The 26,758-nt window shown below is 48.7% G+C and overlaps 3 protein-coding genes across 5 annotated transcripts; 2 read left to right on the plus strand and 1 right to left on the minus strand.

Moving 5' to 3' along the window:
• Positions 1-620: 620 nt before the first annotated feature.
• Positions 621-15,691, plus strand: LOC117398645 (vacuolar protein sorting-associated protein 51 homolog). 3 transcript variants are annotated; one of them, XM_059020751.1, is made up of 11 exons: positions 633-890; positions 1,848-1,977; positions 2,186-2,332; positions 3,554-3,773; positions 4,822-5,130; positions 6,760-7,258; positions 7,843-8,061; positions 9,313-9,531; positions 9,781-9,899; positions 13,304-13,391; positions 13,605-15,691. In XM_059020751.1, exons 1-11 carry the CDS (start codon positions 696-698, stop codon positions 13,863-13,865), a joined length of 2,406 nt encoding a protein of 801 aa, XP_058876734.1. In that variant the 5' UTR covers positions 633-695; the 3' UTR covers positions 13,866-15,691. The 3 variants fall into 3 exon arrangements, with proteins under 3 accessions (XP_058876732.1, XP_058876733.1, XP_058876734.1); XM_059020749.1 differs by lacking the exons at positions 9,781-9,899; positions 13,304-13,391; positions 13,605-15,691 and having other exon boundaries at positions 621-890; positions 8,450-9,531; XM_059020750.1 differs by lacking the exons at positions 9,781-9,899; positions 13,304-13,391; positions 13,605-15,691 and having other exon boundaries at positions 622-890; positions 8,573-9,531.
• Positions 15,692-16,227: 536 nt separating this feature from the next.
• tm7sf2 (transmembrane 7 superfamily member 2) lies at positions 16,228-22,963 on the plus strand. Its single transcript, XM_059020754.1, has 11 exons — positions 16,228-16,335; positions 17,498-17,607; positions 17,871-18,064; positions 18,845-18,899; positions 19,291-19,485; positions 19,764-19,867; positions 19,978-20,097; positions 20,750-20,917; positions 21,302-21,383; positions 21,630-21,752; positions 22,491-22,963. The coding sequence occupies exons 2-11, from the start codon at positions 17,550-17,552 to the stop codon at positions 22,649-22,651; spliced, it is 1,260 nt and encodes a 419-aa protein (XP_058876737.1). The 5' UTR covers positions 16,228-16,335; positions 17,498-17,549; the 3' UTR covers positions 22,652-22,963.
• On the minus strand, positions 22,904-26,752 carry znhit2 (zinc finger, HIT-type containing 2). Its single transcript, XM_059020753.1, has 3 exons — positions 26,334-26,752; positions 24,564-25,192; positions 22,904-23,890 (listed from the first exon to the last, which is right to left on the minus strand). The coding sequence occupies exons 2-3, from the start codon at positions 25,131-25,133 to the stop codon at positions 23,144-23,146; spliced, it is 1,317 nt and encodes a 438-aa protein (XP_058876736.1). The 5' UTR covers positions 25,134-25,192; positions 26,334-26,752; the 3' UTR covers positions 22,904-23,143.
• Between the last annotated feature and the right edge of the window lie 6 nt (positions 26,753-26,758).

Below are 26,758 nucleotides of genomic sequence, written 5' to 3' on the forward strand. Positions count from 1 at the left end.
ACACACACACACACACACACACACACACAGAGACACACACACACACACACACACACACACACACACACACACACATATATATATATAAGAATTTAAAAATTCGTTTTGGTAAAGATTGCAATAGTTAACCGAGCAGCTGTAAACCGTTTAAATAACGAATTTACTTGTCATTGTGAACCATAAAGTTAATAATAATAATAATAATAATAATAATAATAATATTAATAATAATAATAATAATAATAATAATAATAATAATAATAATAATAATAATAATAATACACAAACTTGTAAAAATAAGGGTTTCCAATTTTCAAAGTTTAGTCAACTAAACTCTAACGCTTACTAACTAGTGTTATTATTATTATTATTATTATTATTATTATTATTATTATTATTATTATTATTATTATTATTATTATTAGTTTTGTATTTAACAAGGACGACAGCAAAAACGTACAAATTAATAATAATAATAATAATAATAATAATAATAATAATAATAATAATAATAATAATTTAACCCATTTATTTAAACACAGGGTCTGCTCGGAAAAGCATTTTTCAATATAACTTTATCGATCCTACTCGCGTTCTCATTCTGCGCATGCGAAAACGTCATCGTTTTAGACTTCAACAAAAGCTTTATTGTTCCCGGCCGTTGCCTGGGTGTTTGTTTTCGTGTTTTCGGTGAGATGTCAGCGGTGACGGACCCGGACCCGGACCCGGACTCTCCCGGTTCCGACCCGGCTCGGAAGCGCAGGGCACACGGGATGCTGAAGCTGTACTACGGGATAAACGAGGAGGGCAAACCGGGGGAGAAACGCGACCCACTGGACCCGTGTGATATCAACGGGGCCCGCTTCGAACCGGAGGTGTACCTGAACAAGGTAAATAATAAGAATAATGATAATAATAATAATGATAATAATAATGATAATAATAATAATGATAATAATAATGATAATAATAATAATAATAATAATAATACCAAACATAATTACATCGGACAACAGACCTTCTGCCCGCTGTGCGGAATTAAATAACACGTTTAATAAACTGTGTTGACTTGATTTATTATTTTCTTTCTAGACAGCTAAAGGACTTTTGTCCGAAATGTCATGAAATAAATGTTTGTTTGTTTGTTTGAAATAATTTGTATGTAGAAAAAATAATATACGTACACAGGGTAATTGGAAAGTAAGTTTGCCGTAATCAATATATATATTTCTATACACAGCGAGTTGCAACTTGAATGCATACATGCCCGTTCAAATATATATAATAGCAAGCTTTAGACTTCCCTTAGCTTCTGCACGGCAGCGTTAGATTCGATGGTGTGTCTTATTATTATTATTATTATTATTATTATTATTATTATTATTATTATTATTATTATTATTATTAATAAACTCCCTAGTAACCAAACTGCTCTGCGGCGGGAGTCTCACTTCTACCATCGCTAGGAACTGGACAGAGCAGTCTTGTGTGTGTGTAATAAATCTCTCTGTGTCTCCCGGCCTGTGTTGTGAGTGTGTGTATAATATATCTCTCTGTGTCTCTGTGTTGAGTGTGTGTGTGTGTAATACATATGTGTGTGTCTCCCTGCCTCTGTGTGTGTGTGTGTGTGTGTGTGTGTGTATATAATATATATATATATATATATATATATATATATATATATATATATATATAATACATCTCTCTGTATCTCTGTATCTCTCTGTGTCTCTGTGTTGTGAGTGTGTGTGTAATACATATCTGTGTGTCTCCCTGCCTGTGTTGTGAGTGTGTGTGTATAATGCATCTCTCTGTGTCTCTCTGGGTCTCCCTGCCTGCGTGCTCAGCTGCGGAAGGACTCCTCGCTGGCTGAGCTGATGGATCAGGAGACGGGCATGGTGAAGCAGATCCGCTCGCTGGACAGCGACATGCAGACGCTGGTGTACGAGAATTACAACAAGTTCATCTCCGCCACCGGTGAGGGCGGGGCCGGGGGAGGAGTCAGGGCTGAGGAGGAGGAGGAGCAGCAGGGGAGGGGAGGAGATCCTTATGAAAGTTTCCCATAATAAAACCGCTCTCCCCCACTCCACCGTCTCTCTCTCCCCCCTCCCCCCCTCTCGCCCCGCCTCTCTCCTTCTCTCTCTCCCCCTCTCTCTCTCTCTCTCTCTCTCTCCCTCTCTCTCAGACACGATCCGGAAGATGAAGAATGACTTTAAGAAGATGGAGGATGAGATGGACTGCCTGGCTGCCAACATGGCTGCCATCACCGAGTTCAGCGCGAGGATCAGCGGGACCCTGCAGGGGCAGCACCAGCAGATCACCAAGCTGTCCGGTACGAGAGCGCAAACAGACACCACAAACCAGAACTCGCCTCTCTGTGCTTTACAGTGCTTCCCTATGCTTTACCACACCTCTCTGTGCTTTACAATGCTTCCCTATGCTTTACCAGACCTCTCTGTGCTTTACAATGCTTCCCTATGCTTTACCACACCTCTCTGTGCTTTACAATGCTTCCCTATGCTTTACCAGACCTCTCTGTGCTTTACAATGCTTCCCTATGCTTTACCAGACCTCTCTGTGCTTTACAATGCTTCCCTATGCTTTACCAGACCTCCCTGTGCTTTACAATGCTTCCCTATGCTTTACCAGACCTCTCTGTGCTTTACAATGCTTCCCTATGCTTTACCAGACCTCCCTGTGCTTTACAATGCCTCCCTGTGCTTTACAATGCTTCCCTATGCTTTACCAGACCTCTCTGTGCTTTACAATGCTTCCCTATGCTTTACCAGACCTCCCTGTGCTTTACAGTGCTTCCCTATGCTTTACCAGACCTCTCTGTGCTTTACAATGCTTCCCTATGCTTTACCAGACCTCTCTGTGCTTTACAATGCTTCCCTATGCTTTACCAGACCTCTCTGTGCTTTACAATGCTTCCCTATGCTTTACCAGACCTCTCTGTGCTTTACAATGCTTCCCTATGCTTTACCACACCTCTCTGTGCTTTACAATGCTCCCCTATGCTTTACCAGACCTCTCTGTGCTTTACAATGCTTGCCTATGCTTTACCAGACCTCTCTGTGCTTTACAGTGCTTCCCTATGCTTTACCAGACCTCTCTGTGCTTTACAATGCTTCCCTATGCTTTACCAGACCTCTCTGTGCTTTACAATGCTTCCCTATGCTTTACCAGACCTCTCTGTGCTTTTACAATGCTTCCCTATGCTTTACCAGACCTCTCTGTGCTTTACAATGCTTCCCTATGCTTTACCACACCTCTCTGTGCTTTACAATGCTTCCCTATGCTTTACCAGACCTCTCTGTGCTTTACAATGCTTCCCTATGCTTTACCACACCTCTCTGTGCTTTACAATGCTTCCCTATGCTTTACCAGACCTCTCTGTGCTTTACAATGCTTCCCTATGCTTTACCAGACCTCTCTGTGCTTTACAATGCTTCCCTGTGGGGTGGGGGGGTACGTTTATCTCCAGTATTGCGCGTGTCGCAGCATGTGACCCTTGCGCTGTGCTGCCTGTCTCTCTGCCCCCCCCCTGCAGGAGTTCACACTCTGCTCAGGAAGCTGCAGTTTCTCTTTGAGCTTCCCTCCAGACTGAACCAGTGCGTCGCGATGGAGGCCTTCCCCCAGGCCGTCACCTACTACACCAAGGCCCGGTCCGTCCTGCACCAGTACCAGAACATGCCCTCCTTCCAGGGCATCCAGAACGACTGCCAGAACATCATGGCCCAGCTGGCCCAGAAACTGCGCGAGAAGTTCAGGTGAGTCCTGGGGTTCAGAGCGCCCCTCAATGAAGTCTAGTATTATTATTATTAATATTGAAATGATCAGGAGCCAGGAGTTTGAGCAGGGTTACAAACTCACACTAGCCCTGCTGCTGCTGCTGCTGCACCCAGTCCTGGGGTTCAGAGCTCCCCTCAATGAAGTCTAGTATTATTATTATTAATATTGAAATGATCAGGAGCCAGGAGTTTGAGCAGGGTTACAAACTCACACTAGCCCTGCTGCTGCTGCACCCAGTCCTGGGGTTCAGAGCTCCCCTCAATGAAGTCTAGTATTATTATTATTAATATTGAAATGATCAGGAGCCAGGAGTTTGAGCAGGGTTACAAACTCACACTAGCCCTGCTGCTGCTGCTGCTGCACCCAGTCCTGGGGTTCAGAGCTCCCCTCAATGAAGTCTAGTATTATTATTATTAATATTGAAATGATCAGGAGCCAGGAGTTTGAGCAGGGTTACAAACTCACACTAGCCCTGCTGCTGCTGCACCCAGTCCTGGGGTTCAGAGCTCCCCTCAATGAAGTCTAGTATTATTATTATTAATATTGAAATGATCAGGAGCCAGGAGTTTGAGCAGGGTTACAAACTCACACTAGCCCTGCTGCTGCTGCTGCTGCTGCACCCAGTCCTGGGGTTCAGAGCTCCCCTCAATGAAGTCTAGTGTTATTATTATTAATATTGAAATGATCAGGAGCCAGGAGTTTGAGCAGGGTTAGAAACTCACACTAGCCCTGCTGCTGCTGCTGCTGCTGCACCCAGTCCTGGGGTTCAGAGCTCCCCTCAATGAAGTCTAGTGTTATTATTATTAATATTGAAATGATCAGGAGCCAGGAGTTTGAGCAGGGTTACAAACTCACACTAGCCCTGCTGCTGCTGCACCCAGTCCTGGGGTTCTAGGGAACAAGCTCAGGTGTGTCTTATTATTAAATTCCTAGTGAAACCAGGACTGGATCACACAGTTTATCACTTTACCCCAATAAGTCTTGTTTTGTAACCGCCCCCCCCCCTCCCCCCTCCCCTCGAAACAGTGACGGAGTCTCGAGCTCCAGCGAGCTGTCGGAATGCGTGGAACTCCTCCTGCGATTGGACGAACCGGCTGAAGAGCTTTGTGACAAGTTCCTAAGCCACGCCCAGTCCCGGCTGGAGGAGGAGCTAGCAGGACTGGAGGCGGAGCTGGGGGCGGGGTCACATCAACAGGCCCCTCCCACTGCCAGTACCAGCTCTACAGACATCCTGGAGTTTATTGATAAGGGCTGTAACAATTTTGTCAGCAGCCTGTGTTTGGTGATCGCGTCCTATCAGGAACTTTTCATCACCAGTGTTCCTGGCACGTCAGTGTGAGTATTATTATTATTATTATTATTATTATTATTATTATTATTATTATTATTATTATTATTATTATTATTGAGTCATTCAGCAGACGCTTTTATCCAAAGCGAGTTCATTCTATGTAGAGGGGGTGGAATTCAATATGTTAACAAGGGAACATTATTCAGCAGCTTTCATTGGACTCTATGAAGCTGAGGGAGTTCATTCTATATAGAGGGGGTGGAATTCAATATGTTAACAAGGGAACATTATTCAGCAGCTTTCACTGGACTCTATGAAGCTGAGGGAGTTCATTCTATATAGAGGGGGTGGAATTCAATATGTTAACAAGGGAACATTATTCAGCAGCTTTCATTGGACTCTATGAAGCTGAGGGAGTTCATTCTATATAGAGGGGGTGGAATTCAATATGTTAACAAGGGAACATTATTCAGCAGCTTTCATTGGACTCTATGAAGCTGAGGGAGTTCATTCTATATAGAGGGGGTGGAATTCAATATGTTAACAAGGGAACATTATTCAGCAGCTTTCATTGGACTCTATGAAGCTGAGGGAGTTCATTCTATATAGAGGGGGTGGAATTCAATATGTTAACAAGGGAACATTATTCAGCAGCTTTCATTGGACTCTATGAAGCTGAGGGAGTTCATTCTATATAGAGGGGGTGCAATTCAATATGTTAACAAGGGAACATTATTCAGCAGCTTTCATTGGACTCTATGAAGCTGAGGGAGTTCATTCTATATAGAGGGGGTGGAATTCAATATGTTAACAAGGGAACATTATTCAGCAGCTTTCATTGGACTCTATGAAGCTGAGGGAGTTCATTCTATATAGAGGGGGTGGAATTCAATATGTTAACAAGGGAACATTATTCAGCAGCTTTCATTGGACTCTATGAAGCTGAGCGAGTTCATTCTATATAGAGGGGGTGGAATTCAATATGTTAACAAGGGAACATTATTCAGCAGCTTTCATTGGACTCTATGAAGCTGAGGGAGTTCATTCTATATAGAGGGGGTGGAATTCAATATGTTAACAAGGGAACATTATTCAGCAGCTTTCATTGGACTCTATGAAGCTGAGGGAGTTCATTCTATATAGAGGGGGTGGAATTCAATATGTTAACAAGGGAACATTATTCAGCAGCTTTCATTGGACTCTATGAAGCTGAGGGAGTTCATTCTATATAGAGGGGGTGGAATTCAATATGTTAACAAGGGAACATTATTCAGCAGCTTTCACTGGACTCTATGAAGCTGAGGGAGTTCATTCTATATAGAGGGGGTGGAATTCAATATGTTAACAAGGGAACATTATTCAGCAGCTTTCATTGGACTCTATGAAGCTGAGGGAGTTCATTCTATATAGAGGGGGTGGAATTCAATATGTTAACAAGGGAACATTATTCAGCAGCTTTCATTGGACTCTATGAAGCTGAGGGAGTTCATTCTATATAGAGGGTGTGGAATTCAATATGTTAACAAGGGAACATTATTCAGCAGCTTTCATTGGACTCTATGAAGCTGAGGGAGTTCATTCTATGTAGAGGGGGATGCAGAACTGTTGGGTTCAGCTACACACCCAGCGCGTTCCTCTTCCAAAACAGATCAAACCTTTTTTTCTCCTCGCAGGAGCAGCCGGCTGCAGGACGGGGAGCTGGCTTCGCGGGACGTCCCGCGGATGGCCAGCAGCAAGCTGGTGGAGTTCGTGGACAGGCTGTGCGGTCGCTACTTCTCCGTGGTGGAGCTGCGGATCCGCGAGGAGAAAGGCGTCGGGGACAACTCCCTGCTGGTCCGGGCTCTGGATCGCTTCCACCGCCGGCTCCAAGCCGTCTCCAAGGTCCTGCCCGGCTCGGGGGTCCCCGCGCGGGGCACCGAGATCGTGGTGGGGGCCGCCCGGGGCCGCGTCCGGCAGTACCTGGCCGGGCTGAAGAGTTTTTACCTGGACAGCCTGACCGACGTGAGGCAGGCGCTGTCCGCCCCCAGGCTCCCTGGGAAAGAGGCTCCGAGCCTGGCTGAGGTTCTGGGCGGCCTCTCCTCCGCAGTGCTGAACCAGGTGAAGTCCGTGCTGGCTTACGTGCATCTCTTCACTGCCAAGGACGTGAGCTTTGCCAGCAAGCCCTACTTCAAGGTGAGACCACGACGTTGTTGTTGTTATTATTGAGTCATTCAGCAGAGGCTTTTATCCAAAGCGACTCACAGAGACTAGGGGGGTGAACTCTGCTTCATCAACAACTGCTGCTGCTGCTGCTGCTGCAGAGTCACTTCCAATAGGAGCTCGTTTGTTTTACATCTCATCCGAAGGACGGAGCACAAGGAGGTGAAGCGACTCGCTCAGGGTCACGCACACACACACACACACACACACACACACACACACACACACACACAGGGAGTCAGTGGCTGAGCCGGGATTTGAACCTCCTGGTATCGAGACCCCCTTTTCTTTAACCGTTGGACCAGCGAGCCTTCTGCATTTGGAAATCTAACATGAAATACTGGACTACTGTTATGGCTTTCGGTAGACTTTTTTTTTTTTTGTGATATCAATTTGATTACACGATGTTAAATCAGATATCTAAATTTATGTTCATTTTAGTTTTTTTTTTTAAATTTCTCTCTCTCTCTCTTCTACCCTCTCCATCCCCTCTCCCTCCTCTCCATCCCCTCTCCCCCCCCCCCCCCTCTCCCCCTCTCCTCTCCTCTCCTCTCCAGGGTGAGTTCTGCAGTCAGGGTGTTCGTGAGGGGCTGGTCGTCAGCTTCATCCAGTTCATCTGCCAGTCCTCTCAGCAGTTCTGCGAGAGCGTGGGGGAGAAAGGTGCCCCCTCCACCCCCCCCTCCCTCCTCCTGCTCCTGTCCCGGCTCTGCCTGGACTACGAGAGCTCCACCATCAGCTACATCCTGACGCTGGCTGACGAGCAGTTCCTGGGGCAGGTAGGGTATGGTAGGGGGCTTCGCACCCGGCTCCGGGGCTCTAGGGTCAGCCAGGGTGTTGTAGGGGGGCTGTTTTTAATATTTCAAACTCCCCTTCTCCTCTCTCCCCTTCTATCTCTATCTCCCCCTTTCTCCTCTCCCCTGTCTCTCTCCCTCTTTCTCCTCTCCCCTGTCCTGCTCTCCTCTCTCCCCTCTCTCTCTCCCCCCTCTCTCTCCTCTCTCTCCCCCCTCTCTCCCCCCTCTCTCTCCTCTCTCTCTCTCCCCCTCCTCTCCTCTCCCTTCTCTCTTTCTCTCCCTCTTTCTCCTCTCCCCTGTCTCTCTCTCTCCCCTTTCTCTCCCCTGTCTCTCTCCCCTCCCCTCTTCTCTCTCTCTCTCTCTCCTCCCCCAGGACCAGTCCCCCCTCACCCCGGTGTCAGTGCTCTGTGCTCAGGCTCGGGAGGTGGCTCAGCGGCTCCTCAATCACTATGTGAAGCTGCAGGGGCTGATCGTGTCTCTCTCTCTCCTCCCCCAGGACCAGTCCCCCCTCACCCCGGTGTCAGTGCTGTGTGCTCAGGCTCGGGAGGTGGCTCAGCGGCTCCTCAATCACTATGTGAAGCTGCAGGGGCTGATCGTGTCTCTCTCTCTCCTCCCCCAGGACCAGTCCCCCCTCACCCCGGTGTCAGTGCTGTGTGCTCAGGCTCGGGAGGTGGCTCAGCGGCTCCTCAATCACTATGTGAAGCTGCAGGGGCTGATCGTGTCTCTCTCTCTCCTCCCCCAGGACCAGTCCCCCCTCACCCCGGTGTCAGTGCTGTGTGCTCAGGCTCGGGAGGTGGCTCAGCGGCTCCTCAATCACTATGTGAAGCTGCAGGGGCTGATCGTGTCTCTCTCTCTCCTCCCCCAGGACCAGTCCCCCCTCACCCCGGTGTCAGTGCTGTGTGCTCAGGCTCGGGAGGTGGCTCAGCGGCTCCTCAATCACTATGTGAAGCTGCAGGGGCTGATCGTGTCTCTCTCTCTCCTCCCCCAGGACCAGTCCCCCCTCACCCCGGTGTCAGTGCTGTGTGCTCAGGCTCGGGAGGTGGCTCAGCGGCTCCTCAATCACTATGTGAAGCTGCAGGGGCTGATCGTGTCTCTCTCTCTCCTCCCCCAGGACCAGTCCCCCCTCACCCCGGTGTCAGTGCTGTGTGCTCAGGCTCGGGAGGTGGCTCAGCGGCTCCTCAATCACTATGTGAAGCTGCAGGGGCTGATCGTGTCTCTCTCTCTCTCCTCCCCCAGGACCAGTCCCCCCTCACCCCGGTGTCAGTGCTGTGTGCTCAGGCTCGGGAGGTGGCTCAGCGGCTCCTCAATCACTATGTGAAGCTGCAGGGGCTGATCGTGTCTCAGATGCTGCGGAAGAGCGTGGAGACGCGGGACTGGATCAACACCATCGAGCCACGCAACGTGCGCGCCGTCATGAAGAGAGTGGTGGAGGACACGACCGCCATCGACGTGCAGGTCGGGGCGGGGCTGGGGGCGGGGCGGGGCGGGGGGCGGCGCGGGGGGCAGGGCGGGGGGAAGATGGGTCTAGGGTTCTAGTTTAATTTTGTTTGTTTTTTAGTTGAGTTCAGTTGTTGTTAGTTTAGTTTAGACTGGGTGTTGGTTCGGTTCAGTTTGTAGTCTGTGACCCTAACCTCTCTCTCTCTCTCTCTCTCTCTCTCTCTCTCTCTCTCTCTCTCTCTCTCTCTGCCCCCCCCCCCCGTGCAGGTGGGGCTGCTCTATGAGGAGGGGGTGAGGAAGGCTCAGAGCAGCGACTCCAGCAAGAGAACCTTCTCAGTGTACAGCTCCAGACAGCAGCCGCGCTACACACCCAGCTACACACCCAGGTAAACAACACACCCAGCTACACACCCAGCTACACACCCAGGTAAACAACACACCCAGCTACACACCCAGGTAAACAACACACCCAGCTACACACCCAGCTACACACCCAGCTAAACAACACACCCAGCTACACACCCAGCTACACACCCAGCTACACACCCAGGTAAACAACGCACCCAGCTACACACCCAGGTAAACAACGCACCCAGCTACACACCCAGGTAAACTACACACCCAGCTACACACCCAGGTAAACAACACACCCAGCTACACACCCAGCTACACAACACACCCAGCTACACACCCAGGTAAACAACACACCCAGCTACACACCCAGGTAAACTACACACCCAGCTACACACCCAGGTAAACAACACACCCAGCTACACACCCAGCTAAACAACACACCCAGCTACACACCCAGCTAAACAACACACCCAGGTAAACAACGCACCCAGCTACACACCCAGGTAAACAACACACCCAGCTACACACCCAGGTAAACAACACACCCAGCTACACACCCAGGTAAACAACACACCCAGCTACACACCCAGGTAAACAACACACCCAGCTACACACCCAGCTACACAACACACCCAGCTACACACCCAGGTAAACAACGCACCCAGCTACACACCCAGGTAAACAACGCACCCAGCTACACACCCAGGTAAACAACACACCCAGCTACACACCCAGCTACACACCCAGCTACACACCCAGGTAAACAACACACCCAGCTACACACCCAGGTAAACAACACACCCAGCTACACACCCAGGTAAACAACACACCCAGCTACACACCCAGGTAAACAACACACCCAGCTACACACCCAGCTACACACCCAGCTACACACCCAGGTAAACAACACACCCAGCTACACACCCAGGTAAACAACACACCCAGCTACACACCCAGGTAAACAACACACCCAGCTACACACCCAGCTACACACCCAGGTAAACAACACACCCAGCTACACACCCAGGTAAACAACACACCCAGCTACACACCCAGGTAAACAACACACCCAGCTACACACCCAGCTACACACCCAGGTAAACAACACACCCAGCTACACACCCAGGTAAACAACACACCCAGCTACACACCCAGGTAAACAACACACCCAGCTACACACCCAGCTACACACCCAGGTAAACAACACACCCAGCTACACACCCAGCTACACACCCAGGTAAACAACACACCCAGCTACACACCCAGCTACACACCCAGCTACACACCCAGGTAAACAACACACCCAGCTACACACCCAGGTAAACAACACACCCAGCTACACACCCAGCTACACACCCAGCTAAACAACACACCCAGCTACACACCCAGCTACACACCCAGCTACACACCCAGGTAAACAACGCACCCAGCTACACACCCAGCTACACACCCAGCTACACACCCAGGTAAACACACCCAGCTACACACCCAGGTAAACAACACACCCAGCTACACACCCAGCTACACACCCAGCTAAACAACACACCCAGCTACACACCCAGGTAAACAACACACCCAGCTACACACCCAGGTAAACAACACACCCAGCTACACACCCAGGTAAACAACACACCCAGCTACACACCCAGCTACACACCCAGGTAAACAACACACCCAGCTACACAACACACCCAGCTACACACCCAGCTACACACCCAGCTACACACCCAGGTAAACAACGCACCCAGCTACACACCCAGGTAAACAACGCACCCAGCTACACACCCAGGTAAACAACACACCCAGCTACACACCCAGGTAAACAACACACCCAGCTACACACCCAGCTACACACCCAGCTAAACAACACACCCAGCTACACACCCAGCTACACACCCAGCTACACACCCAGGTAAACAACGCACCCAGCTACACACCCAGGTAAACAACGCACCCAGCTACACACCCAGGTAAACTACACACCCAGCTACACACCCAGGTAAACAACACACCCAGCTACACACCCAGGTAAACAACACACCCAGCTACACACCCAGGTAAACAACACACCCAGCTACACACCCAGGTAAACTACACACCCAGCTACACACCCAGCTACACACCCAGGTAAACAACACACCCAGCTACACACCCAGGTAAACTACACACCCAGCTACACACCCAGCTACACACCCAGGTAAACAACACACCCAGCTACACACCCAGGTAAACAACACACCCAGCTACACACCCAGCTACACACCCAGCTAAACAACACACCCAGCTACACACCCAGCTACACACCCAGCTACACACCCAGGTAAACAACACACCCAGCTACACACCCAGGTAAACAACACACCCAGCTACACACCCAGGTAAACAACACACCCAGCTACACACCCAGCTAAACAACACACCCAGCTACACACCCAGCTACACACCCAGGTAAACAACACACCCAGCTACACACCCAGCTACACACCCAGCTACACACCCAGGTAAACAACACACCCAGCTACACACCCAGGTAAACAACACACCCAGCTACACACCCAGCTACACACCCAGCTAAACAACACACCCAGCTACACACCCAGCTACACACCCAGCTACACACCCAGCTAAACAACACACCCAGCTACACACCCAGCTACACACCCAGCTACACACCCAGGTAAACAACACACCCAGCTACACACCCAGCTACACACCCAGGTAAACAACACACCCAGCTACACACCCAGGTAAACAACACACCCAGCTACACACCCAGGTAAACAACACACCCAGCTACACACCCAGGTAAACAACGCACCCAGCTACACACCCAGCTACACACCCAGGTAAACAACGCACCCAGCTACACACCCAGCTACACACCCAGGTAAACAACGCACCCAGCTACACACCCAGCTACACACCCAGGTAAACAACACACCCAGCTACACACCCAGGTAAACAACACACCCAGCTACACACCCAGGTAAACAACACACCCAGCTACACACCCAGGTAAACAACACACCCAGCTACACACCCAGGTAAACAACGCACCCAGCTACACACCCAGCTACACACCCAGGTAAACAACACACCCAGCTACACACCCAGGTAAACAACGCACCCAGCTACACACCCAGCTACACACCCAGGTAAACAACGCACCCAGCTACACACCCAGGTAAACAACGCACCCAGCTACACACCCAGGTAAACAACGCACCCAGCTACACACCCAGGTAAACAACACACCCAGCTACGCACCCAGCTACACACCCAGCTACACACCCAGGTAAACAACACACCCAGCTACACACCCAGCTACACAACACACCCAGCTACACACCCAGCTACACAATAAACACACAGCTTGTCTGACGCGCTTGTTTTGTCGTACCCCCCGCCCCCCGCCCCCCGCCCCCCGCCCCCCCAGCGCCCCGATGGACACCAACCTGCTGAGCAACATCCAGAAACTCTTCTCTGAGAGAATCGACATCTTCAGCACCGTGGAGTTTAACAAGGTGAGGTGAGGGAGGAGGAGGGAGGAGAGGAGGGGAGAGGAAGGGAGAGGGAGAGAGAGGAGGAGGAGGAGGAGGAGGGAGGGGGGAGGGAGGGAGGGAGGGAGACCTGGAATGGGTCGACAAGCCCGATTCTCTCCCCTGTGTTAATAAGTTCAGTTCTACAGTGTCAGAGCCTGATCGCTGCTCCCTGCTGTACCTCCTCCCGTCCTGCAGGTGTCAGTGCTCACGGGGATCATCAAGATCAGCTTGAAGACGCTGCTGGAGTGCGTGCGTCTGCGCTCTTTCGGGCGCTTCGGGCTGCAGCAGATCCAGGTGGACTGCCACTACCTGCAGCTCTACCTGTGGAGGTTCGTCTCGGACGAGAACGTGGTCCACTCCCTGCTGGACGAGATCGTGGGCAGCGCCGCCCACCGCTGCCTCGACCCCGCCCCCATGGAACAGAGCGTGATCGAGGTCATCTGCGAGAGGGGATAGGGGTCAAGTCCAGCTCCCGGACCGGGGGGGGGGGGGCCTGCAGGGTCTCGTGGCTTCAATTCCACCCCCGAGCTCTCCATCGCTTACCTGCTCTGATTATTAATTGAGAAAAAAAAATATCGCGTCCAATTGAACAAATAATTAAATTGATGTTAATTTAAGGAGCTCAAGCTGGGATGAAAACCAGGTGACCCTCGGACTGGAGTCTGACCCCGCCCCCCGGGATAAGGGGTCAGTGAGGGGTTGAGGGGTCAGTGAGGGGGTCCTACCGTGTTCAAGAGGGGTCACTTGGGAGAGGGGTGTGAGCGGTCAGTGATGGGTTGGAGATGATTCTGTGTCTCAGAATACTTTTTTTTAAAGAGTTAATCGCTGCTAATCAATACTTCAGCAGATCTGGAATCCCCGCCCCCCTCCGGCACGCACACACCTCCAGTATGATTGATTGTGTCTGTTGAACAACAAGCCTTGAACACACAGTCTGAATCGACTGAGATAAAGCAGAGGATTGAGAGTCAAGGTTGCTGTGTTCTGTAAATATGTCACGTGTATCGTATCTGGGTGTGTGTTGTAGTGAGAGAAAAAAACCCCACCTGCAGCTGTAAATGACAAAAATAAATCGATTTAAGACTGAGATTTTGCACATTTTTATTTTTTTCCTTCAGAGCTGCATTTCGAAATCTCTCGCCCCCCGTGTTTGCGTAACGCAGTGCGGACAGTGTGTCTCTCTCTCTGTCTCTGTCTCTCTCTCTCTCTCTCTCTCTCTCAACACCCGGGCTTTCCCGTCTGTTGTAACTGCGCCTTGAACATTGTGAAAGCAGCGGCAGAGACAGGAGTTTTTAAGTCGTAATGTAAGAACGTAAACAACTTCAAATGTAATGAAATGTATTAAGACCTTTAGACTGGATTGCGTTCTAATTGTAATTGAACCTGTGTAATTGTAATTGTAATTTCGTGTCATGTAATTGATGGATCCCGGTTCAATTACCCCCCTTTTCCAGGCTGAATCGTTCTCTGTTCCATGTCATAGGCCGAGCTATCGATCTTCTCTGCTTTTTCAGAGCGTCTCTGCTTCAGCGGCTCTGTCTCCAGCAGCCTGTTATTATTATTATTATTAGTTTATTTAGCAGACACCTTTATCCAAGGCGACTCACAGAGACTAGGGTGTGTGAACTATGCATCAGCTGCAGAGTCACTTACAACAACGTCTCACCCGAAAGACGGAGCACAAGGAGGTGAAGTGACTTGTTCAGGGTCACACAGTGAGTCAGTGGCTGAGGTGGGATTTGAACCGGGGACCTCCTGGTTACAAGCCCTTTTCTTTAACCACTGGACCACACAGCCTCCAACGGCTCACCAGCCCTTTGCCCTTTACTGTCTAGTTCAGAGATTCATCCATTGATTCCCACAAGTCTTTTTCTTCCTCTCACAAACAGCCTTCTGTATTTCGTTTACTGTTCACTCTGTATCAACAGGACTCTCCAGCCCCTCCCCTCCCCTCGTTCGCTGTATTTATCACATACCTCTTCATAGTCGTGCATACCGATAAATCATCTCCTGATCACTCGTTTTATCACCAAACTGCTGAATAATGCGATAATTATTATTTTGTATAATTATTATTTATTTTTTAGCAGACACCCTTATCCAGGACGACTTACAATTGTTACAAGATATCACATTATTTTTACATACAATTCCCCATTTATACAGTTGGGTTTTTACTGGAGCAATCTAGGTAAAGTACCTTGCTCATTTGCAGCACGCAACTGTTTCATCGTCTTGTATGTAAAAATAAATAAATTAAATAAGTCCTACAAAAAAATAAACATGGAATCGGTAAACTATTTATTTGTTTTTCAGTTTTTTTTTAATTTAACGACAGATTTGATCACATTATTTTGTAAAAAAAAAAAAAAAAAGTGATATCTGTATAATGTGAAATAATGTGATATCTTGTAACAATTGTAAGTCGCCCTGGATAAGGGGGTCTGCTAAGAAATAAATAATAATAATAATAATAATAATAATAATAATAATAATAATAATAAATAAATTATAAGTTAAATAATAATAAATAAATTATAAGCTAAACGTGTTATTTATTTATTTTTGTAATAGTAAGTTTGGTTTGATAAATACTCTAAGCTACAGCGCAAGGTGAATTTGCTGTGTTAACCCTGGCTTACCAGCTAGCCAATCAAATAGGATCGAAACCAGCATAGAACGCCCAAGGGCGGCTCCTCATTCGACAATCCCACCGAGCTGCTGGTTTCTAATTGGCTACGGCTCTACCTGTCCACCGTCTTGTGATGAAGTGAGCCGCTCGCTGATTGGCCAACGAGTCTCCCTGAAGGTCTGAGCAGGCGGTTTCTGCGCAGGCGCGGCTGGTAAACAAACAAAAAGAAGCGACGCCGATTTAAAGGGATAGACGCGTGTGGGACTTTATTAAAATCACCGACAAATAATACAGGTAGGAAAACCGTGCAAATTAAATTAAAACATCGAAATAAACAAAAAAACGAGTCTGTTTCATACGGATAACACGCACTGATCGTATTAGACTATTTAATTGCGTGTCAGGTATTTTGAATGACAGATTTCAGACGGTGTCGTTTTGCAGAGATATTAACACACTAATACCGTTGCATTAATATCGTTATATATTACAAAAAAAAGTAAAACGCAATCATATTTCATTTATATCACAGAAGTTTGCATTGTTTTCCGAACTGTCAGACGGTGCTTGATATAGAACACCAATATATTCATATTTAGTTATAAATTTTAAAAAATAATAATGTTTGATAAAAGATTATAAGTTCATATTATATTGTATGACATTAATAGTGTGTCTGAGTTTATGAATACAGCTCAGTAATTATTACTACATTAATATTCATACAAGCTATAATTAAAATGCATGTGTATATATAATTAAAATGCATGTGTATATATAATTAAAATGCATGTGTATATATAATTAAAATGTCGTAAGTTTATTACTTAGGAGACGCCCTTATCCAGGGCGACTTACAATTGTTACAAGATATCACATTATTTTTACATACAATTCCCCATTTATACAGTTGGGTTTTTACTGGAGCAATCTAGGTAAAGTGCCTTGCTCAAGGGTACAGCAGCAGTGTCCCCCACCTGGGATTGAACCCACGACCCACGTCAAGAGTCCAGAGCCCTGACCGCTACTCCACACTGAGTCCAGAGCCCTGACCACTACTCCACACTGAGTCCAGAGCCCTGACCGCTACTCCACACTGCTGCCCCGATATGTTTTGCTGTGTGTCCCAGTTTGGTTTACATGTTAAACTGTTTTCGTACATAAATACATTAGATAAATCATAAATCATGGGTGTATTCACGGTTTTTTTGTCCTCGCTTTGTGTGTGTGTGTGTGTGTGTGTGTGTGTGTGTGTGTGTGTGTGTGTGTGTGGGACCCTGAGCAAGTCACTTCACCTCCTTGTGCTCCGTCCTTCGGATGAGACGTCAAACAAAACGAGCTCCTATTGGAAGTGACTCTGCAGCAGCAGCAGCAGCAGTTGTTGATGATGCAGAGTTCACCCCCCTAGTCTCTGTGAGTCCGCTGAGTGACTCATTAATATTTCATGTACTTGAAGTTTGACCGGAATTGAAAAGGGCTCCAGACTCCGGGAGGACTGACCGAGAGACATGGCCGAGAAACACAAGGTACCCCGAACCACGGAGCTGGAGTTCGGAGGGACGCTGGGTAAGGAACCGATAATCAATGATCCGATAATCAATAAATCATAACTACCTGCCTACTGCCTCCCCCCCCCTCTCTCTCTCTCTCTCACCTCTCTCCTCCTCAACCCAATCTCTCCTCTCCTCCTCACCTCTCTCTCGCTCTCTCCTCTCCTCCTCACCTCTCTCTCTCTCTCCTCCTCACCTCTCTCGCTCTCTCCTCTCCTCCTCACCCCTCTCTCTCTCTCTCTCTCTCCTCCTCACCTCTCTCTCTCTCTCTCTCTTTAGGTGCCCTGTGTCTCCCTATTCTCCTGCCCCTCACTGTTCTCTACCTGCTCCTGTCCTGCCGCACCCCCGATGCCAGCCTCCTCCCACCTCCCCCCCTGCCCCCCCCTGCGCAGCTGTGGCTCCCCGAGACCCTGCTGCTGCTGCTGGGGTGGGGGGCTCTGCAGGGGGGGCTCTACCTGCTCCCCATCGGCAAGGTAAGGGGGGCATTGTAAAGCACAGAGAGGTCTGGTAAAGCATAGGGAAGCATTGTAAAGCACAGAGAGGTCTGGTAAAGCATGGGGAAGCATTGTAAAGCACAGAGAGGTCTGGTAAAGCATAGGGAAGCATTGTAAAGCACAGAGAGGTCTGGTAAAGCACAGGGAAGCATTGTAAAGCACAGAGAGGTGTGGTAAAGCATAGGGAAGCATTGTAAAGCACAGAGAGGTCTGGTAAAGCATAGGGAAGCATTGTAAAGCACAGAGAGGTCTGGTAAAGCACAGGGAAGCATTGTAAAGCACAGAGAGGTGTGGTAAAGCATAGGGAAGCATTGTAAAGCACAGAGAGGTCTGGTAAAGCATAGGGAAGCATTGTAAAGCACAGAGAGGTCTGGTAAAGCATAGGGAAGCATTGTAAAGCACAGAGAGGTGTGGTAAAGCATAGGGAAGCATTGTAAAGCACAGAGAGGTGTGGTAAAGCATAGGGAAGCATTGTAAAGCACAGAGAGGTCTGGTAAAGCATAGGGAAGCATTGTAAAGCACAGCTGGCCCTATTGAATCATACCTTACCTGTATTGAACCGGGCCAGAACCGAGAACCACAGGCACCCCACACCTGCACTGGACTGAAACAGAACCACTCGTCCAGAACCACTCGTACAGAAGCTGCTCTTCAGTTACAGCTGCCTTGCCGCAGACGCTTGTAACACAGGCTAGCTCTCCAGGCCTTGGGTCTGCAGGCTGACTCCCTGTCTCGTTTCTCGCGTGTCGCCCCCTGCAGGTGGCCGAGGGAATGGTCCTCCGGGACGGTACCAGACTGAAGTACCCAATCAATGGTAACGAAATTTCAATTTCCAATTGATTGATTTCCAATTATTTATTTTATCTATACCTCCTTCCATTCACTGTGTGCAGCGTGGGACCAGGCTAAGTTTCCTATCTGTGTATCTAATTTATAATACATTTATTATAATTATTATTATTATGAACAGTTGCACAGCAGTGTGATCCAGTCCAGGTTTCACTGCTACCAGCTTGATCAGCCCCCAGTGTGTCTAGCTAACAAGCTCAGGTGTGTCCGATTATTAAACTCCCAGTGAAACCAGGACTGGATCACACTGCTGTGCAGCGGGAGTCTCGTTCCCATGCCTGGGTTTGAATTAACAGTGAATCTGTCTGTCTGTCTGTCTGTCTGTCTGTCTGTCTGTCTGTCTGTCATCTCCGCAGGGTTCTCTGCCCTCCTGATCACGGGGGGGCTCCTGGCCGTGGCGTTGCCCTGTGGTTTGCCCCTGGGGTATGTCTACGACCACATGTTGCCCCTGGCTGTGTCTGCTGGGGTAATCTCCCTGAGTCTCAGCCTGCTGCTCTATCTGAAATCACTCTGCGCCCCGGCTAGCGCCATCGCCCCAGGGGGCAATACAGGTGAGGGGGGGGGGAGGGGGGGAGAGTTGGGGAAGAGAGGGGATAGGGAGAGTTAAAGGGAGGAGGGAAGAGTCAGGGGAAAGGAGGAGAGAGGGAGAGGGATAGGATGAGGAGAGAAAGAGAGAGGGAGCAGATAGGAGGAAGGGAGAAGGAGAGAGGATAGAGGGAGAGGATAGGAGGAGAGGGAGAAAGCAGTATTATGCTTTGTATTTCTCACTGTGTGTGTTTCTGTCGGGCTGCAGCAGGGTGATGCGCTGGTGTGTTTGTCTCCTCGGCAGGGAACCCCCTCTACGATTTCTTCATGGGGCACGAGCTGAACCCCCGAATCGGCTCCTTCGATCTGAAATATTTCTGTGAGCTGCGACCAGGGCTGATCGGCTGGGTGAGAGGGACCCCGATAATGACACTGATGAAGCGCTAGAGCCCCCAAACGCTGGTCTGCTTGACTCGGTCTCTTTTGGTTTATGATGTTTTTGTTTCTTACCCAATCAGGTGCTGATTAACCTGGCTATGCTAATGAAGGAGGCGGAGCTAAGGGGAAGCCCCTCCCTTGCGATGATTCTGGTCAACGCCTTCCAGTTGCTTTACGTCGTCGATGCGCTCTGGAATGAGGTACAAAGAATCGCCATTGTCTTCATCATCTTCATCAAGATGAAGCACTAGAGCCCAAACGCTGGTCTGCTTGACTCGGTCTCTTCTAGTTTCAATAATCACACTGATGAAGGCACTGGAGCCCAAACGCTGGTCTGCTTGACTCGGTCTCTTCTAGTTTCAATAATCACACTGATGAAGGCACTGGAGCCCAAACGCTGGTCTGCTTGACTCGGTCTCTTCTAGTTTCAATAATAACACTGATGAAGGCACTGGAGCCCAAACGCTGGTCTGCTTGACTCGGTCTCTTCTAGTTTCAATAATAACGCTGATGAAGGCACTGGAGCCCAAACGCTGGTCTGCTTGACTCGGTCTCTTCTAGTTTCAATAATCACACTGATGAAGGCGCTGGAGCCCAAACGCTGGTCTGCTTGACTCGGTCTCTTCTAGTTTCAATAATCACACTGATGAAGGCACTGGAGCCCAAACGCTGGTCTGCTTGACTCGGTCTCTTCTAGTTTCAATAATCACTCTGATGAAGGCGCTGGAGCCCAAACGCTGGTCTGCTTGACTCGGTCTCTTCTAGTTTCAATAATCACACTGATGAAGGCACTGGAGCCCAAACGCTGGTCTGCTTGACTCACCCCCCCCCCCTCTCTCTCTCCTCTCTCAGGAGGCAGTCTTGACCACGATGGATATCGTTCAGGACGGGTTCGGTTTCATGCTGGCGTTCGGTGACCTGGCCTGGGTGCCCTATACCTACAGCCTGCAGGCTCACTTCCTGGTGACTCTCCCGCAAGAACTGAGCGCGCTCGGTGCCATCGCCATCACCGCGCTCAACGTTGAGGGAGTGGGGGGGGGGCTGTGGATCATCCGGGATGGAGATCTGCACAGAAATCAGGACGAGGGTTCGCTGGTGTGGATCGGGGGGCTGATTCCCCGTTCAGAGTGAATTCAGAAACAGCTGCTCGGGTTTCGCTGTTCTCCGCAGAGTCTTTAAGAAAAGCAGAGACCCACACAAACCCAAGCAGCTGTTTCTGAATTCACTCTGAATGGGGAATCAGCCCCCCCTCCCCTCGTCCTGACTGTGGCGAGCTAATCCCGAGGATTGGTTCGTGCAGTTCTAGTATTTGGAGCTGTTCAGTGGTGCTCTTTAGGAATGGGGGAGTGGTAAAGACTGCCTGTGGTTTGTGAAAGCGTGTCTCTCTCTCCCTCTCTCTCCGCAGCGCTCGGATATTACATCTTCCGGAGAGCGAATTCCGAGAAAAACCTTTTCCGAAGGGACCCGTCGGACCCCAGAGTGTCCGGTGAGAGCAGGAATTGTTATGATGATGATGTCAGGATCGCACAGGAAGTGATGTCGTCAGCACACAGCCCGGGGGGGGGGGCTAACCATTAGCAGGAAGTGATGCGTGTGTATGTGTGTTTCACAGTCCAGTAAAACTAATATCTGATAGTGTGCAGCACAGCGAGGCTCTGAATATTTTATTGTGATTATTATTTATTTTCTGTACCATGTTAATGTTGAAGCCCCTCCTCTCTCCTCTCCCCAGGTTTGGAGACGATCACCACGGCGACGGGAAAGCGGCTGTTGGTTTCGGGGTGGTGGGGGTTCGTGAGACACCCCAATTATTTGGGGGACCTGATGATGGCGCTGGCCTGGTCCCTGCCCTGTGGTCAGTACTGTACCCCTGAGGTTCACTGTGTGTGTGTGTGTGTGTATACATACTGACACACACACACACACTGCAGAATGATTATAGCGTGGGGCTCCAGCCTGCCCCCTTTGATAAGCTGTGAGAAACGGTCTCTTGATGGCGCCATTAACAGAAGTGGAGGAAACATTTGTCATTGAATCCAAGTGCCTGTCTTTGTCTCCTCTCTCACTCTTTCTCTCTCTCCTGCTCCTCTCAGTCTCTCTCACTTTCTCTCTCCTGCTCCTGTCTCTCTCTCACTTCTTTTTCTCTCTCCCTCTCTTTCTCTCTCTCCAGGTCTCTCTCACCTGCTCCTCTCTGTCAGTCTCTCTCTCCTGCTCCTGTCTGTCTCTCTCTCCTGCTCCTCTCTCATTCTCTCTCCTGCTCCTCTCTCAGTTCTTTCTCTCTCCTGCTCCTCTCACTCCTCTCTCTCTCTCTCCAGGTCTCTCTCACCTGCTCCTCTCTGTCAGTCTCTCTCTCTCCTGCTCCTCTCTGTCAGTCTCTCTCTCTCCTGCTCCTGTCTGTCTCTCTTTCCTGCTCCTCTGTCTCTCCTGCTCCTGTCTCTCTCCTGCTCCTGTCTCTCTCATTCTCTCTCTCCTGCTCCTGTCACTCCTTTCTCTCTCTCTCCTGCTCCTCTCTCACTCTTTCTCTCTCTCCCCCCAGGTCTCTCTCTCCTGCTCCTCTCTCAGTCTCTCACTCTTTCTCTCTCTCTCCCCCCAGGTCTCTCTCACCTGCTCCCCTATTTTTACGTGCTCTATTTCGCCGCCCTGCTGGTTCACAGAGAGGCTCGCGACGAGCACCAGTGCCTCAGGAAGTACGGGCTGTCCTGGGAGCGGTACTGCGAGAGAGTGCCCTATCGAATCATACCTTACCTGTACTGAAACCGGGCCAGAACCGAGGATCACAGGGCATCCCACGCCTGCACTGGACCGAAACAGAACCACTCGTCCATAATCACCTGTACAGAACCAACCGAGAACCGGAGGGCACCCCACACCTGCACTGGACTGGACTGGACTGGGTATAAAACCAGAACCACCGAGCCATCATCACCTGTACTGAACCAGAACCACAACTGCAAAGGTGGACCTGTCCCAGATCACACTGTGCAACAAAGAAGATGAACAAGAACGGACATTGAATTTGTTCTTTACTGTTTTTATTACTATTAATAAAAAATACAAATATATATATACATATTTCTTTTATATCCTTTCTCTGGTTAATTAATTAACTCTTGATCTGCTACCAGCTTGATCAGCCCCCAGTGTGTCTAGCTAACAAGCTCAGGTGTGTCTGATTATTAAACTCCCAGTGAAACCAGGACTGGATCACACTGCTGTGCAGCGGGAGTCTCGTTCCCACCCCTGCTATCAGTCCAGCTCCTGTATTAACTTTCCCTGCCTGGGGGGCTCCTTCCTCCTCTTCCCCTCTCCCCCCCAGCTCCTCTCCAGCATCGCTCTGCCCTCCCCCACCTCCCTCTCCTCCCGCAGACACCTCCGGTACTCCTGCTGGACCTCCAGGGAGAGAGCTGGCAGCTCCGCCCCGTTCTCGGACACCCAAGCCAGGAGAAACTCGCATTTCTTTCTGGCCCTTAACCTCCTCCTCCTCCTCCTCTCTCCCTCCTCCTCCTCCTCCCCTCCTCTCTTCTCCCCCAGGATCCTCCGGAGCTCCGAGAGGGCCCCCAGGCTGTAGCGGCTGACCTCCGTCCCGCCTCTGCCCCTCAGAAGGTGGGCGACGTCCACCACAGCCCTGACCGGGGCCAGGCGGTCCTCCCTGTGGAATAACGGGCCGGTTCTGGCAGCCGAAAGCCCGGATTGGAGAGCTTCCGACCCGCTGCTGAAGACCCGGGGCTCAGCCAGCCCCTCGGAGTGCTCCAGAACCCAGGACCCGAACTCCAGCCTGGCGGTCCGGTCCGAAAGGTCCCCGTTGAGACGCTTCAGGCAGAAGCAGTAGGAGAAGAGAGCGTTGACCAGGGTGTAGCGGACTAGAGGGGAGGGGTTGGGGGAGAGGGAGGAGAGGGGAGGGATTTTGGACCAGACCGCTGGGGTTCTGTCCCGGTTCTTGCTGTTGTCTTCCCCGGGCGTTTGATTTGTGTCCCTCTCGTCCACGTCCTCCACCTGTGAAAGATCCATGAAGGGTGAAAGAAACACTGGGAGCACACAATGCTAGAGGCAGAGCGGCTAGAGAAAAGGGGGTCTCGATACCAGGAGGTTCAAATCCCGGCTCAGCCGCTGACTCCCTGTGTGTGTGTGTGTGTGTGTGTGTGTGTGACCCTGAGCGAGTCACTTCACCTCCTTGTGCTCCGTCCTTCGGATGAGACGTCAAACAAACGAGCTCCTATTGGAAGTGACTCTGCAGCAGCAGCAGCAGCAGCAACAGTTGTTGATGAAGCAGAGTTCACCCCCCTAGTCTCTGCGAGTCGCTTTGGAGAAAAGCGTCTGCTGAATGACTCAATAATAATAATAATAATAATAATAATAATAATAATAATAATTTATTTCTTAGCAGACGCCCTTATCCAGGGCGACTTACAATTGTTACAAGATATCACATTATTTTACATACAATTCCCCATTTATACAGTTGGGTTTTTACTGGAGCAATCTAGGTAAAGTACCTTGCTCAAGGGTACAGCAGCAGTGTCCCCCACCTGGGATTGAACCCACAACCCTCTGGTCAAGAGTCCAGAGCCCTAATAACACAAAGGAAAATGCGATCCCTCTTCCTAATAAGATCCACCCCCTTTGCGTTTTCTCATTTGCACACATCGAAACCAGCACCCGTACCAACCTGCGTCCCTCCGTGCCTCTCCCACCACGGATCCCATTCCGGGACCAGCGCTCCGATGTTCCCGCTGCCCAGCAACGACTCGAACTTCTCCCTCTCCTCCTCCGACAACAGCTGCCACATCTCCTCTTCAGTCAGGGGATTGAGATCCAATCCAGCCAGCCTCTCGGCCACGTCCCCTCCTCCCTCCTCCTCCCCCTCCTCCTCCTCTCCCATCTCCTTCATCCTCATCAAGATCTCCTCCACTCTCCTCCTGCCCTCCTCCTCCCCTCTGCTTTGCCCCAGGTGTTCCAGCACCTCGGTTTTGTAGAACTCCTCCGAGCAGTTCAGGTGCCTGTTGCCACGGTAACACGCCAGCGTGCAGTAGGGGGCGTTGCAACGCGGGCAGGTGTAGCGAGCCGTGTTTAACAGACACAAGCCGCACAGAGCAGCGTTTCTCAAAGCTGACTCGTCGTCGCCACCCCCGGCGGGTCTGATGAGCTCTTCCGAGTCAATGCAGCTGCCCGTGAGGATTATACCATCCGTAACCACAGCGGGGGTGGCGGTTGATAGTTCAATCGCTGCCTCGGACATTTTGGGTAATTTGTTTAAATTACTCAGCAGAATTCAGTCTCCTTTCTTCCGAGAGATATCTAGACAAAGATAGAAATGAAAAATAAATCAATTAAATAATAATAATAATAATAATAATAATACACGTGTATATCAGGCAACTGTTAATCTGTGTTTTAACTCTTTCTGCACGGCGACCTCATACAGGGACGGATAAAAAATAAAAAAATGTTTTGTTTTTTTAAAAAAAAAACTATTTCAGTCTTTATATACATATGGGGACACGAATAAAGGTCTTTGCCAAATAAATTAATAATATATTATTATATGTTAGACGCAAATGGACGACAGCCTCGTGTGAACCGGATGCCACTCCCCCAAAAGCAACGGAAAACAATTTGAAAACATTTTCAATTAAAAATATATTTATTATTATTATTATTATTTATTATTATTTATTTATTTCTTAGCAGACGCCCTTATCCAGGGCGACTTACAATCGTAAGCAAATACATTTCAAGTGTTACAGTACAAGTAATAATACAATAACAGCAAGATACACGGTCCAAAAACAACACTTTTTTCTCACGTTTTTAATATTCATACATTAAAACGTGTTAATTGTTTTTATTAAAATAGTTTTATACAAAAAATAAATAAATAAAAAAAGCGAGCTTCGGCCGGGGGGGATGTAAACAAACTGGCCCGCAAACACCGAGGCGGTTTCTTTCCGAGTGGAAAGAGGAAAGCCAGCGAATCGTTTTCATTATTACATGTAAAATCCCGCATTATTATTATTATTATTATTATTATTATTATTATTTATTTCTTAGCAGACGCCCTTATCCAGGGCGACTTACAATTGTTACAAGATATCACATTATACATTATTTCACATTATACAGATATCACATTACATACAATTACATTATTATTATTATTATTATTTTTTTACATTATTGTTGCGGTTCAGCCCAGCTAAACATCTAGCAAGCCAGCCAAAAACACCAAGCACATTTTTTATTTTCTCCAAACTGTAAATTATTTACGCACGGAGTCTGTATTTAAAAAAAAACAAACTATTTTTTAACACTTAAAATGAACGTACATGTTGTTTTTAAATCCACGGTATTAGTCTTTAACAGCAAAACAATAACCCCCAGAACAATTAAATTAAATTAAATAGCCCCGCACCTTTTAAAATATATATATATTTTATACCTTGATTTGAAACTTTTGAAAGCGTAAACTCCTGGGTTTAATTCTGGTGGCTGTCGAGATTCACGCTGTGTTTTGATTTAAGATTTAAAAGCTAATGCAATGCTGTTATTTTATCGTACACGATTGCAATCTGCGTGCATTTACACGAAGCAATAAAAACACACAAACGCCACTGAAATAAAAAAACAAGACGACGCCGAAGAGAGAAATATATTTCATTTTCTGTCGTGCATTTTCTGAAACTACGCGACATTTTCGGCTGCTTTTACGACCATCTCAATTGAAATACTTCAATAAAAACGCATTCGCATTTTCTTCTAAAAAAAAAACACTTTAATGCTAATTGTCAATATGTACAACTTTAAGATATTTTCGAAATATATTTTAATCGTTTTGAAAGAGTTTCTCGTTATTAAGGCGGAAGC

This window comes from Acipenser ruthenus, unplaced genomic scaffold, assembly GCF_902713425.1.
Source record: "Acipenser ruthenus unplaced genomic scaffold, fAciRut3.2 maternal haplotype, whole genome shotgun sequence".
NCBI classification, from domain to species: domain Eukaryota; kingdom Metazoa; phylum Chordata; class Actinopteri; order Acipenseriformes; family Acipenseridae; genus Acipenser; species Acipenser ruthenus.

Excerpts from the sequence above, each read along its gene's own strand:
- LOC117398645 (XM_059020749.1), top strand. The coding sequence starts at position 696 with ATGTCAGCGGTGACGGACCCGGACCCGGACCCGGACTCTCCCGGTTCC. Across the intron at positions 891-1,847 it reads CGGAGGTGTACCTGAACAAG|CTGCGGAAGGACTCCTCGCT; the intron begins GTAAATAATAAG and ends CTGCGTGCTCAG. Across the intron at positions 7,259-7,842 it reads CCAGCAAGCCCTACTTCAAG|GGTGAGTTCTGCAGTCAGGG; the intron begins GTGAGACCACGA and ends TCTCCTCTCCAG.
- tm7sf2 (XM_059020754.1), top strand. The coding sequence starts at position 17,550 with ATGGCCGAGAAACACAAGGTACCCCGAACCACGGAGCTGGAGTTCGGA. Across the intron at positions 18,065-18,844 it reads ACCTGCTCCCCATCGGCAAG|GTGGCCGAGGGAATGGTCCT; the intron begins GTAAGGGGGGCA and ends CGCCCCCTGCAG. Across the intron at positions 20,918-21,301 it reads TCGCCATCACCGCGCTCAAC|GCGCTCGGATATTACATCTT; the intron begins GTTGAGGGAGTG and ends TCTCTCTCCGCA.
- znhit2 (XM_059020753.1), bottom strand. The coding sequence starts at position 25,133 with ATGTCCGAGGCAGCGATTGAACTATCAACCGCCACCCCCGCTGTGGTT. Across the intron at positions 23,891-24,563 it reads AGAGGCACGGAGGGACGCAG|GTGGAGGACGTGGACGAGAG; the intron begins GTTGGTACGGGT and ends GATCTTTCACAG.